The sequence below is a fragment of the Labrus bergylta genome, chromosome 22, assembly GCF_963930695.1.
Source record: "Labrus bergylta chromosome 22, fLabBer1.1, whole genome shotgun sequence".
NCBI classification, from domain to species: Eukaryota; Metazoa; Chordata; class Actinopteri; order Labriformes; family Labridae; genus Labrus; species Labrus bergylta.
Window position 1 is genome coordinate 17,167,159 of NC_089216.1, and position 13,651 is coordinate 17,180,809.

At 40.1% G+C, this 13,651-nt stretch overlaps 1 protein-coding gene across 1 annotated transcript; it reads left to right on the forward strand.

Moving 5' to 3' along the window:
• The first annotated feature begins 352 nt into the window (after positions 1–352).
• Positions 353–13,510, forward strand: cd68 (CD68 molecule). The gene is made up of 6 exons (XM_020658947.3): positions 353–477; positions 4,867–5,315; positions 5,605–5,724; positions 7,066–7,129; positions 7,535–7,705; positions 10,559–13,510. The coding sequence occupies exons 1-6, from the start codon at positions 429–431 to the stop codon at positions 10,696–10,698; spliced, it is 993 nt and encodes a 330-aa protein (XP_020514603.1). The 5' UTR covers positions 353–428; the 3' UTR covers positions 10,699–13,510.
• The last annotated feature ends 141 nt before the right edge of the window (positions 13,511–13,651 follow it).

Below are 13,651 nucleotides of genomic sequence, written 5' to 3' on the forward strand. Positions count from 1 at the left end.
GAACTTCCTCCCACCAGACAGACATCGGTACATCAACTCTCTCTCCAAACAAACCATCTTTTGAAAACTGGCATAATCAGTCTGACCGTTATCCATCCCGTCTCATGAATCCTCTTTACGATTTTATACTCTGTTTTTATTATTATTATGAAACCCTCTTCCAAATATTCACATTTTAAAATGAATAAAAAACAATCTAAATTAATTTATAATTCAACAGGAATGATATTATAGTGCATTATATTGTTTTTAAATCAATGTTTGTGTTGACTCTTGTCGATGCTTTTATTTCTCAAGTCACACTTCCTTTTGACGCGGGGCATCTCGCGCAGCTTGACGCAGCCGTTTGTTTATGAGCGCAGACGCAGCGTTGTTTTGCTCACATTGATCCGGAGTGAGCAGAAGGTGAACAGAAAGTACCTGTCAGCATGAAGAGAAGCGCTGTGTTCGTGTTTGTGGCCGTCTGTGCTCTCTCAGGTAACACCTTTATTCTCTCACACTTCACGCGCTCATCTGGTCAGGACGTCTTTTTTTTACTACTTTAATAAAAACCTTATGTTAAAAACTTTTTTTTTTTTTTAAACAAAGCAGAATAGTTTTCCTTCACTATAAGTCGGGGCTTTGATGTTTTTAATGATATATTGCAGCTTTCATGCGGTTATAAAGCAGTCTGTTCAGGTTCTCTGTCCTCGCGCTATAAATGACACTCGTCATGATTTAATGAGACCTCCGCGCGACTTCCTGGATTGTTTAGGGAACAGAAAATTTCCGCAGTCTGTCGAACTTGTTGCAGGTCTGAGTCACATGTCTGCTGACAGAACACAGATGTTTTTTTAAAGGGATAAGATGAATCTGCAACTTTTCAAGCAGAAACTCCGCAGCTGCAAATAAACACACAAACAAACAAACAGCAATGATTTCAGGCTGGAATAATTGAATCATTTATATTATTCAGAACACTCAGAACAAGAGCTTTAAAAATTACATTAATTAGACTTTCAACAGGGTTTTGGATAAATGTACGGAGGCCCAGAGAGGACATGCTCCAGTACATTTTATTCACTAGGATTTTCTGTGATTTCAGCCGTTTCCTCAAATCTCGACTTCTTTATCTCGTAAATCAGGATCAAAACGCTGATTTAACACACTGAGAATGACTTATGTTCTGAAGCTCTTAAAAGATTGACTCGTTATCCCAGGAAAAGCAGAGTCGTTTCCCCGAGGTCAAGACCTCCACTGACTGGCTATTTTTTCACGCCATTACTTAGATTAGAAGATAAAACACCTGTTATGGTCAAAGAGAGGGAAACGCCCGCTGCACACAAGATGATTTATGGCATTTATGGTCTTGGTCTTGACTTGGTCTGGATCCCTAAATGTCTTGGTCTTGTCTCGGTCTTGCCCTGCCTCTGTCTTGGTCTTGTCTCGGTCTCGCCCTGCCTTGGTCTTAGTCTTGATGTGGTCTGGATCCCTAAATGTCACTCTGGTCTCAGGTATGTCTTGGTCTTTGTTAGCGTGATCTTGACTACAACACCAAGATTGTTTATAATTTTCTCTTCAAAAACAGGTTTAAACTTGTACAGATTATTCTTGTACTTTTAAACCCGGGGGACAATATTTTTAAATATTTGGTCTCTTAATAATTTAGTCACAAAAAGTTTTGGACTTACTCCACAATTTCTCATTACTGCTGAAATAACTGGAACATAATCCTGAGCCTGGACAAAGTTCATCCACTCAAAGTTGTTGTTTTTGTCCCTGAGAGGCTCTAAAAACAAACTAAGCGATAAAGGCAGAAACTGACGTCACATCGCTCCCTTGAAAGCCACCAAAATCCTTCTTTGAGCTTGCATAGCACAGGAGTTGCTGCTCTGCCACTGACTTGATCGGTTGGTTTGTTCATTTTACACCAGCTACCCCACGAGACGATTTTCAAATCGCACAGATTTTAGACCGTGAGACCACACATCTTCAGTTTGTAGCAACGATTCCACGCTACACAAGATCTCGCTGAAGCATTTTTTAGTGTGTATACTTTAAACTATAAATGGCTGTGGTAGAAGCACCTGTTGGACAGACTGAGCTGTTTTAACATGCAGTAAACGTGTTCATGGTCATTAGTAATATGACAAATATGACCGTCAGAAGAAAAACAAACATGGAGGACGGTGGGCATCGTCAGCTGGCTGTCCTGGCGTGTGTTCTGTTTTGCAGCAAAAATTAGATAAAGAATATGAGTGAATATTGTGTTTATGGTCACTGTCATGCTTGTGAGCTGTAAAAGTGACGCAACAATCGGCTGGTGATGCTTCCCGGTCTGCTCGCTCTCATTGGCTATTTCAGGGATTTCTTCAGAGGCAGCCCGACGCCATCGCAGTGTTTCCCCTACCATTATATTGGGGGGACAAAGTTGCACAACAACATGAACAATGTGACCAGTTTGGGCAATACTAGATCAGCAACTCTCATTTTAGTCAAGGTAAAATTTCAGTTTTTGTCAATGGAGTTTTGTGGATTTGAAAAAGACCAAACACATCCTCTCCCTCTTGAACAAAAGGTCTCTCTCTCTCTCTGTCTGTAGGGATCCTCTCTGTATTGTTGTATTTTTAGAGGCCGTCCTGTGATTGGTTGTACTCTGGATGTAACGGCTGCAGGATTACATTGCAGCCGTTACATCAGGATCTACAGCTGCTGGCTGAGGCAGTCTGCTGGAGCTTTTCCAAAACCTTAACTTTTAGTCCATAAAACCCCAAAAATGAAGAAATAGCTCCCAGGTTTTTAGTGTTCAAATTAACTGGAGGTCTTTGTTGATCCGTCTGACTCAAACTGAACTCAGTCAGCAACATAACAGAGGTTACCTGACACCTTTTAGTAGAGCTGAGTCATAACTGAATCTTTTGAATAAGCACTTTGTGAACTTGGAGATAAACCGTGCACTGAAAACAAACACACTGCTGTGCCATAAATGTGTGTCATGACCTGTATACCTCAGCTGAAGTCAACATGACGCTGTCATGGTATTAAGCGGAGTCAATCTTATTATCATTTCACAGTTTGTTTACAAGACAACGTGTTCAAAGACCTGCAGCAGACATTCAAGGTGAACTCTCCAAAAACCAGGTCACTTGAATAAGAAAAGCTCCAGATGATTAATGCCCGACCCTGCAAATCTCCTTAAACTCAGGCTGTTTATTTTAGCCTTTTTTGGACTCTGCCACCATTAGGTCATTTAGAAATCCTCCAATGTGACCTTTTTCCTTTCGTTTATGCAACTCATATTGTTATCAGCGAGAAGTAGTATTTTCTTCTTAACCAGGATGTTCATTCAACAGGAAACGTGGCATTTAAAGGAAGAATATGCAATTTTTCACACTCAAATGTATCAGAAATCAAATATGTCCTCTGAAAATAACTCTGTGAGTCATGACTGTCTACAGTGAGTGTGACACCCAAGTCCCACTGTCTGTGATGTTTTCCCAGCCGTAACTACAGCGTGCTTACATGGATGGGACGGCCGGCTACTCACCTTGCATATAAAAGTTGTTAAATTGAGGGACTAGAGAAAAGAAAATAACATACTGTACTTACTGCTTAATTGAATGTCACATAAGCGTTTTTAGATTACGATCATTTTGTGTAAATTTACATGCAGTGTGAAGATACAAGCATAATAAAGATTGCTAGCATTAGCATGCTAACACAACAATGCAGTGATGCAAGTATGAAATCTACAAAGTAAATAAATGAACATCTTCTGCTCTGAGTATCTTTTCCTGCAACCGAATCAGAAAGACAGTTTGGCTTATTGTTGCTGACAAAGAGCAATTAAACTAATTGGAAATAGGAAGAAAGAAATGTGCAACCGAATGCTGAATGTTGTCAGAGGTCTAAATATTTAAAAAAAGGAAAAGGACTCATTGCCGAAACCAAAACAATCAATTGTTCAGAAGTCTAAAAAACTCCATTAATGTCCAATAAAACTCCAATGTATAAACCAGGAAGAAACCCAAGGAGAAGCTGCAGGAAAGGAATATACCTGGTGGGATAAGAACTACAAAGTAAAACGGGAAACACTTAAAGTTTAAAGGCAGAGGTGGTGATTTCCTACAGATATACTTTTTTAGATTTTGGTTGAAATTGTCTTTAGGTCCTCAAAGAAGAAATAAATGAAAATAATTGACTGGCAAGGGCGACATTTAATCATTTAGTCGCACACATTCCTAATAACAGCTATACTTAAACGCATGAAATTATAAGTGTTGAGTTTTTAGCTTGTTAGTTAGCTCCCAAATGACCAAAAACAACTATGAGAAAAAGATAATCAAACCTACATCAAGGGACATTAGTCTACCCCATTTGGCAGTTAAAGTTATTACACCAACACAGTCAATGCATGCTTCCCTTCAGTTCCTTCAGGGCAAAGCTAAACCAATCGTTAACCATGCAGGTATTTACTGTCAAGACTGTCCTTTGTGAAAACAGTCCCTTTAAAATGTAGTTTTGTATCTGGAGCTTCAGAAACTGTTTCTTTGAATGTCCCGCTGTAAATCAAGTTGCTGTAGCCTCCACTGCCGTTCAGCTTACCAAATAAAATCTATTGCTGGTAGACGTAAACGGAATCAGTACTTGAGCAGCAGTTCAGGAATGTTGAGTCAGATTTCTCTTTATCCTGCCAGATACAGAGAGATTTAGCTGGTGATGATAGGCTAAATCAGCAAGCTGGGAACTGCTTTGGCAGAAGCTTAACTGTAATGGTTCCTTCTATGTATGTAAAAGTCCCACCGTCCATTTTTGGGGAGTTGAAGTTGGGAAATGGTGTATGCAAATCCAATTATTTCATTTGTCTCTCTTTCTCTTTGTTTGAAGCACTGTCATTGGCTGAAGATGAAGTGGAATCCGAACCATCTGTAACTGTGGCCCCTGCCATTGAGTTTAGCCCGGCAGCTTCAACAGCTAAGACTACAACCAAAGAGCCTCCAACTACCAAGCCCCAAACAACCAAGGCTCCAACTACCAAGCCCCAAACTACCAAGGCTCCAACCAAGGCTCCAACTACCAAGCCCCAAACTACCAAGGCCTCAACAACCAAGGCTCCAACTACCAAGCCCCAAACTACCAAGGCCTCAACAACCAAGGTTCCAACTACCAAGCCCAAAACTACCAAGGCCCCAACAACCACTGCCAAGCCTACAACCTCTCCTCCTAAACCTACTCCCTCCACCAACTTGACTGTTGGAAACTACACGGTGAAGAAAGACAAATCAATTTGCCTGATGGCTCAGATGGCACTGCAGATTCGCCTCGCAACACCAAAGGTACAGATCAGCAGTCACGAGCGAAAAACGTGCATTTCACGATGTATTAAACCATTTAGCAACTCGTGAACATGAATTGAACTTTCTGTAAAAGACGATGATTCAGCTTTTAGCACAGCAGTTGTGTCAACATCCCATTTTAAGGAATTGAGAAATGTCTTTGGGCAAGTTTTGGTTTCCTCCTCATGATGACTGTGGATGTTCTGTGTCAAATGACAATTATTAATCATACATGACAATAGTGTTCCTACCTTTGAGAATGTTCTGATACAAGCTGTTCATTTTTCAGGAAAATGGGACCTTCATCGTTCAGCCAAATTCAACCAAAGTGGATGGAGACTGTAAGGAGCCTAAAGCTAACCTTACCCTCACCTTCAAGGAGGGCTTCATCACCTTCCTCTTCAACATGGTACTTTGATTTTCTCCTCATTTTAAAACATATTAAAGTATAACTAGAGATCTCCAAAGAGGAGGCAGTTGAGCTCAAGTTTAACACAACTAAGCCGATCAGTGTTTTAAAGAGCAACATTTAGTTTGACTTGCAATTTATGTATAGAAACTGTAATCAGAAGAGATTTTTCAAAAAGGGGAAGTTCAGTCCACAAGCTTGCTGTAAAAGCATGTGACAGGGAGAGTGCCTCTCTCCACAACTCTTGTGTGATTCATTTTGTGTTTTTTTCACGTGTGTCATCGCCAAATTACTTATATAAACTGTGTGATGACATGAGCAAATACAGGCAGGTAACCTTTATCTCATGTTCATAAACTTTAGAAATGCCCTGCAACCAATGCCGTAACTGTGGTCCATGACAACAGACCTTAAACAAGGGTTTTGTTTTGTTTTGTTATCCTTGTTTTGAATCAACTGCCAAACCCAATATTGGCTACAACCATAGATTGTTTATAAGTGAATGTAGCGACTGTCATGTCAGGCATTGGTTTGAGGACTTTTTGTGGCATTTTGGGCAATTGCCATGTTGTTATTTAAGGGCCTAAAGTCCAAAAGTGACCATATTTGGCCAAGAGGGTGGGGCTACAGAGGAAGGAGGATAATCACTTAACGCTTGCTTGGTTGGAAGCAGCTGCCATGTTGATACTTTTATCATTTTAGATAGTAGAAAAAAACTGTTTCTAAAGGGCCGACATCAAGTTCTTCAGAGTTTCTTTTAGCAATGTGTCAATCAAACTTCAACCATTGGTGTTGCAAAAACTCAACCTACAGTCTTGACGTTTGGAGCCAGAACTGACCATATTTGGATTAGAGCATGGAGAGGGAGAGAAGCATGGTGTTAGCGAAGTCTGGTTAGCAAATATGTCATCTCAAATGGGATCCTTATTTTGGCTAGCACAAATATGGACCATATTAAGACAAGAGGGTGGAGCTGGAGATGAGCAAGGGGTTATCATCTAGCACTAGCACAAGTTTGCTCTGTTAGCTTCTAGCCCTGTTAGCAGGATTTATCCTTGATTCACAGCAACGTTCGTTTTAAATTGGAGCGAAATTGGGAAATTGGATGCTTTGCTTGATCAGGCTTTAAACAAAAGAACACAAAGCTAACTTGTAGCAGTGTGGATTAGTACAACTGGATATTAACAAAGTTTAACAAAGTATTTAGAAGGTCAATGTTCAGGTAGCAGCTAGCCCAAACCAATGCGTCACATTTCATTGCATTTGGGTTGTAAAGTACTTCATGTAGCACCTTGCAAACATGTTGAAAACTTGTCCCGTTTTCTTTCTTGACATCCTCAGAGCTCTGAAGACGTCTACGTTCACAATCTGTCCTTCAGCCTGGCCTACCCCTTAGCCAAAGACGGTAAGTAGAATTAATCACATTTTATTCCACTTTCTCAACATGATTTACTGCCGTATTATTGACTAAACTTTAGACTCTCTAATTGGGTCACAGCGTGTGCACTGATATTTCGGCTGCTGCTGGGGGTTGTGCAACTCTGGCAAATATTAACATAGACAAGAAGCATTGGAGAGCCAACTACTTCCTGTTTTGTGTGTGTGTGTGTGTGTGTGTGCTTTCAAATAGGGTTTAGAAATAATCTGTGGAATTACTGTTAGGCAAGTGAATTACTGTTAAGCAGGAACCAACCAACCTACTTTCAGTGAAATGCGGTCCAACAAGTTTGCTTCTATATCTGAACATCAGTCTTTGTTTTGATTTGATGTCCTGAACACACCTAAGCTTTGCTTTGTGTCCCCGCTGCAGCCAACAAGTTCAATGGCTTCAACTCGTCAGTGCGACTCTTCGCCGCAAAGATCGGACACTCCTACTCCTGCAAGAGCGAGTCAGTGAACATCGGGAATGGACTGTACCTGGACATCACCAAGGACAGGATGCAGGCCTTCAACCTGACCAAGAGCAATGAGTTCGGCCTGCGTAAGTGTCCTCATCAGACTCAGTGGTATTTAAGGCGACAGGTTGGGTTAGCTGTTAAACATAGGAAAACATGCACATACATCACTCATAGGAAACATATCACTGCTCTATCAATCCTTTACTTTGACTGAAGGACTTCTACTTGTAGTGGAAATCTTTCACAGTGTGGTAAGAGTACTACAGACATGTTGTCACAGGAGAGCTGGGATTTAACTTTTCAAACAGCTTTGTAAACATCTTCATAAAAGGAAGAATTATGAAACCACATAATAAACAATAATACGTTTATTTAGTTTAGTTTCACAAAATATTACCACAACGGTGATAACAGCAGTGCAAATTTTAAAACAAAGAACACAGAAAAACTACATTTCTTGCTAAATTACATCTTATAATAGCATCCAGTTTAAATGTGGACTAAAGCAGATTTGAAAAGGTGAGTCTTAGAGTGCATTCACACCTGAGCTTTCTGGTGCTCTCTGTCAGATAGTCCGTTTGGTTTGGGGGTTTGTGAACGCTCAAATGAAATCTGGTGCAGACCCAAGAAAAAAATTGGAAGTCTCATTTAGCTTTTCAAGTGCACCAGCGTTCAGTTCGCCATCAGTGAGATCGAAGTCAGAACCAAACAAGGGGAGTGAACCAAAAAGCAGTGCATTGTGGGTTGAAGCATTGCTAACAACACCAGTCCTCCTTGCAGGTTAACGTCCACATGCCCGTGCTAAATGTGGTTACATCACAGCAGTTTTGCACGCATTGTGGCGGCAGAAAACTAGTGAAAGCAAGTGGACAATCAAAATACCTTAGACGTCCTACCTCTAAACAACACAAACATTGGTGACTCGTCAAGAAAAACTTCTACTGTGGATCCAGTACTGTAACAGTCCACACTCGGTGATGTAATGTTGACCAAACGTGTACAAGCTGTTGTCTTAAATCAAACATGAGCAAGCACAGATTGTGTCACAAGTTAACACGGCAAGCTCGTCTTTCTACTCGACTTCCAAGCTGTGTTTGAACGCCTCCCTCAGACTGTGTGTGTCTCTTTAAGACTGTGTGTCAGTACAAACACTCCCCAATCCATGAGATTCATAACGACAGCGTGGGGCCGGACGATATAAATCTTGATTTTCTCTCTAACTTACTCCACTGCTCCTCTAGGGCTCCCGTAGTTCCTCCCTTCCCCTGTCGTTCCTCCCCTCCCTCGTTGTTCCCTTCCTACAGAGTGGCTGAATGGCCTCAGGTATGTGATAACCAGCCACAAGTATTCTGCTGAAGTTACTCTGCCTCCTCTGTACGTCTGCTGGATCCTGAAACTACACATACACTTTGACAAGTTCACAGATCACACTTTTACCCCTAAAGAGAAATGCAGGTTACTGTACTAACCCTCATTTGTTGTAAGATTTATTTTTTGGGGCATTTTGTGCCTTTTATTAGAGAGTCAGGACAGTGGATAGAGTCGGAAATCAGGGAGAAAGACAGTAGGGAATGACTTGCGGGAAAGGAGCCACAGGTCGGATTTGAACCTGGGTCGCCCATTTAGAGGACTACAGCCTCCATACATGGGGCGCGCGCACTAACCACTGAGTCACCAGTGCCCCATTTGTAGTTCTTTTGAAGAAGAAAACAAACCGATTAAAATCTGAATCCAGTTTGGTGAGAAAAAATCTGATTTTATTTTGAGGCAAAATTGCCCGGCCCTAACGACATAAATACTGCCTTAAAATGTTGGACTGACTAAAATGAGTCGTTTTAGACAAACATCTGCAAAGTCTCTTCAAAGGGACTCTTTCCTCGTAACCTGAACGTCTCTGAACGCTCTGATAAATTCTTATAACCGGGTAGCGAGCAGCGTAGTAGCGTGATTATTATAAACAAGGGTCCTCAAAAGCCGAGTCTGCCGGTGTATCACAAACCCTTTTCACACATACACATAAACTCCGGAGAGTTTCTCAAAGATTCAGACCCCTAGTATTTTATCCGCAGAAAATCTGAGTGAGCTGATGTCTGAACGCGGCCGAATATACTCCGGAGATTTCAATTTGAGCCAATGAGAAGAGAAAGACGTTTATATACAGTGACTGCCTAAAGTGTCTGCACGCGACCACTATGATCTCCTTGCACGTAATTAAACGGCTGCATTATGTTTTCTGTTCGTCAGTATGTTGTTCTCCTCTCTTTTGTGGATGTCATTCTATTGGATTACACATAGCATTGATATAAAGGCAAATATTCTCATTATAACGTCGTGTAGCGGACTATGTTGCTTCGGCCGCTACTTCGGCATTGTTTATTTACGTCACGTCTTACCTCAGGAAATCCCCCGAGCCCCCTCCCCTCTGACAGGGATAGTCCCCTGCTGTGAGGAGCATATGTGAATGGCTAGGTTGGGAGAATCTCCGGAGAAGTCCTCCTGTAAATATTTAGATGTTATCCGGAGTGCATATGTGAAAACGGCAACAGTTAAGCCCACTAGCTAACTTTCCGCTACCAGTGGCCACCATTTCAGGTCCTACAACAGGACTCTGACAGATGAGCCCACCACCATCGCACACTGCACGCCACCAGACGTGATTGGAAAATTCATCCCCATTCATTGTGTATTGCAAGGTGATTGCAGAAACTTCAGGTTGTAGAAGAAAGATACTTTAAAGACCTGAAAAAACAAACTGCGACTTATGAACTGGATTTTATGATTCTTTAGATTTAAACGTGAAACACTTAAAACAGGGTTATTTATAATTCTGTATTTACTGTGTTCAGGATACTATATGTTCAGGTCATAAGTCATAAAAGCTCCATGATGATTTTCAGAAGTTAACCTGACTCGTATGTAAATGTTGTTTTTCCCAGCTGACCTGTGTCCCGCCGATCAGCCTGATTACCGCGTCGCTGTGGCGGTTGGAGTGACGTTGCTTGTGCTCATCGTCATCGTGGTGGTGGCCTACTTGCTGGGCCGCCGAAGGAGGACCGACGGATACCAGACTCTGTGAGGTCACCCAGAGGTCACTCCTTTTTGTAAACGAAGTGATCTTTCTCAGGGGTTAAAGGGCACTTCCACTAACCTGCCTTTCTTCTGCTTTTTTTTTTTTTTTTGTTCAAAGTTATTGTTTGAACTACGAAGTTGTGTGTTTAGAAACCGGAGTCTGCCACTGCTATAACTGACAGTGATTTCTTACAATCAATAATAAACCAATCCATCTCGATGCTGTTGTAAATTTAGAACAAAGAAGTTGTTTTGTTGGAACTTTTTCCTGTATTTATATACTGATGGAAAATTAGAATTTTAAAATGGAGTCTAAATAAATATATTTTTAAAGAAATTTACATTAGACTTTTTTTCCTTTCATGTTCTGTCTCACGATTGACTTCAGACGTAAGCATTTGGACGTGGGATTGTTTAAAGGTCACATATTCCCCTCCTCTTCAATCAGTGTAATTAAGTCTCAGAGCTCCTCAAAACATGTGTGTGAAGTTTCTTGTTCTAAATCCACTCTGATCCTGTTTTTAATCATGTCTATAAACCCCTCTATTTCAGCCCTGATCAGAACAGACTGTTTCTGTGTCTGTACCTTTAAATGTAAATGAGCTGTGTCTGACCACGCAGAATTTTAACTTTGTTAGATAGCAGTAATTAAAGTTATTGTGGAAAAAGCAAATGTAAAAAGTGAAAAACTTCCAATTCAGAGTTTTAAAACCAAAAAGTTTGACTCATCCTTTTCCATATGAAGTAAAAAGCTTGTCGGTTGAGCGCTTTTGGTTTTATTTTTCCAGTGGCAGACTCCATACATTTATTGTTTTCTAAAATCACCTTTAAATTGAAGGATTGTCTCACTTTGTTACAAAAAATAGTTTTTTTCTACTGGCAGGGGCGTGTCCAGGCTTTTTTAACTGGGGTGGCCCACGTGGGGCACTGACTTATGTGGGGGTGGCATGACTTTTGTGGGCACATTTAACATTTAATTATAAAAATTACACGCTTTCTATCCCCAGAACAGAACAGAAATGTTCTTAACTTTCTTCTTTAGGGACTCAAAAACAAAGATGTTCAAAGTCACAATTTTAAGTATTTAGAAAATTGCATGCAAAATTGTGAGCCGTCTGACTTGCAAAAATAATTTTATTGGCAATTAAGTCAATCACAGCTTAGAAAGTGTGCATGAAGTTTTCCTTGGAAATTTGTATGGAAAGAGCAAAGTTTGAAAAGTTTTTTTATTTGCCCCTAATTAATTTCTATTAGCCTGTTGTAAACAACCAGACTAGTGGATTGGTACTTAAGTCCCACCTCTGATTAGGCAACTAGCCAATCATAGATTTTGATTTTGGGGTGGCACCTTGGGTGGCCAATGGGATTTCAAGGGGGCCCATGTCACCAAGTACCACCACTCTTGACACACCTGTTTACTGGGACACTAAGAACAATGATGTGAATGTTGACACATATGAGCTGACATCTTCATATAAAAACTGACAAACAAGTGTCATTAGATTAAGTCCTGGTTGTCTCCTTTTTCTAACAGGTGTGTTATTGTGTAATGTGAGAACTGCTACTTTTTATTAAATATCAGTCTAAATCAATGTTACTTTATCTTAGAAATTGGATCTGGAAGTTAAGTGTAGGTACCAGATGTGCTCGGGGTCCTTCGCCTGCGTTTTTATGATGATGAAGCACATTGTGATTGTACATCAGAGTCAGTGAGAGAGATCAATGTCTCCTTATGAAAGAAAAACTCAAACACACAGCGCCCAAACTGCCTTAAATGTTAGACTCAAATCTTCTAGTGTGTAGCCAGCCTAAATTTAGATTTCAATTTCTGTCATATCTAAAATGTATTAACTTTTTCTCTACAATACTGTGATTTGTCTACGTTGTAATTGTGTTTAAATGTTTTAAAGAATCAAAGGGTATGTATTCTGGCATTTGTTTTTTGTAAAGGGAAGTTTGTTAGCATTATTAATCAGCACACATGAATGATGATTTAAACAATAATTTCATTGATTGCTGAACTAACTGATTTTGTCTTTTTTATACTGTATGCAGATGATGCTTTCTTTTTTTAAAGAGCTGGGTGTGCAATGAGTGTAACCTGATTGAGGAGTCCATCTCACCAATATAATTCCACCTTGATTTGCCAATTGTCTTTCAGGAATAGTTTGACTTTTTTGGGAACACACCTATCTGTAATATCAAAATTTCTAGCATTGATGTTAGCCAGAGAGTAGGCAAAGGGTAGCCAGTTAACTGTAACGTAGCCAAGCTGAATTTAAATGGCGTTGGTTGTAATTTTCTAATTGACAGCCAACCAAATAATTGGCCAGATCAATGAATCATGAATTCTGCTTCTCAACTGATTAATGAGCTTCTTGCTAAATGATCAAATTAAAAAGCAACATTGATTATCCTCCTGTAGCTGTAACAGTTTAATGAGTTCAGGTTAAATTACGTTTTAAATCTTTTGTCACAGTAGGCCTAAATAAAAACATGTTACATGGAGGTTATTCACGCTTCACTAAAAGTTGACTCCATGGAGTAAAATAGTCAAATCCTCTTAAAATCTCAACTTCTGGACGAATAACACACACACACAGACAAATTATGTATCTGTGTGGGTTCGTTTCTTTCTTTTACTTTATTAATGACAGTCGTAGTACAGTGAAGATTACAGCCGCTGTTCCCAGTTCTGTCCACCAGGTGCTGCTGTTGAGTTAGAAAGCGAGGACACCCTGTGTGTGTTTGATTATCCACAGTGTGAGCACCTTTTCCTTTGTTTACTTCCTGTACCAATAAAGACTCATATATTTCTACTTGTGTGTGTTTATTTATGATCTAAGTATTACAATGATTTCATTTACTTTTCATTTGGATTTTTATTGTTTTCTTCAAACACCAAAGACAGGATGGTCAAACACTTACAGTAATTATAATAAATACAGTCAATATTTTCA

What these genes read in the sequence shown, in the direction of transcription:
- cd68 (XM_020658947.3), top strand. Translation starts at nt 429, where the DNA reads ATGAAGAGAAGCGCTGTGTTCGTGTTTGTGGCCGTCTGTGCTCTCTCA. An exon ending in TTCGCCTCGCAACACCAAAG is followed by an intron (nt 5,316 to 5,604) that starts GTACAGATCAGC and finishes TTCATTTTTCAG; the next exon opens with GAAAATGGGACCTTCATCGT. An exon ending in CTACCCCTTAGCCAAAGACG is followed by an intron (nt 7,130 to 7,534) that starts GTAAGTAGAATT and finishes TCCCCGCTGCAG; the next exon opens with CCAACAAGTTCAATGGCTTC.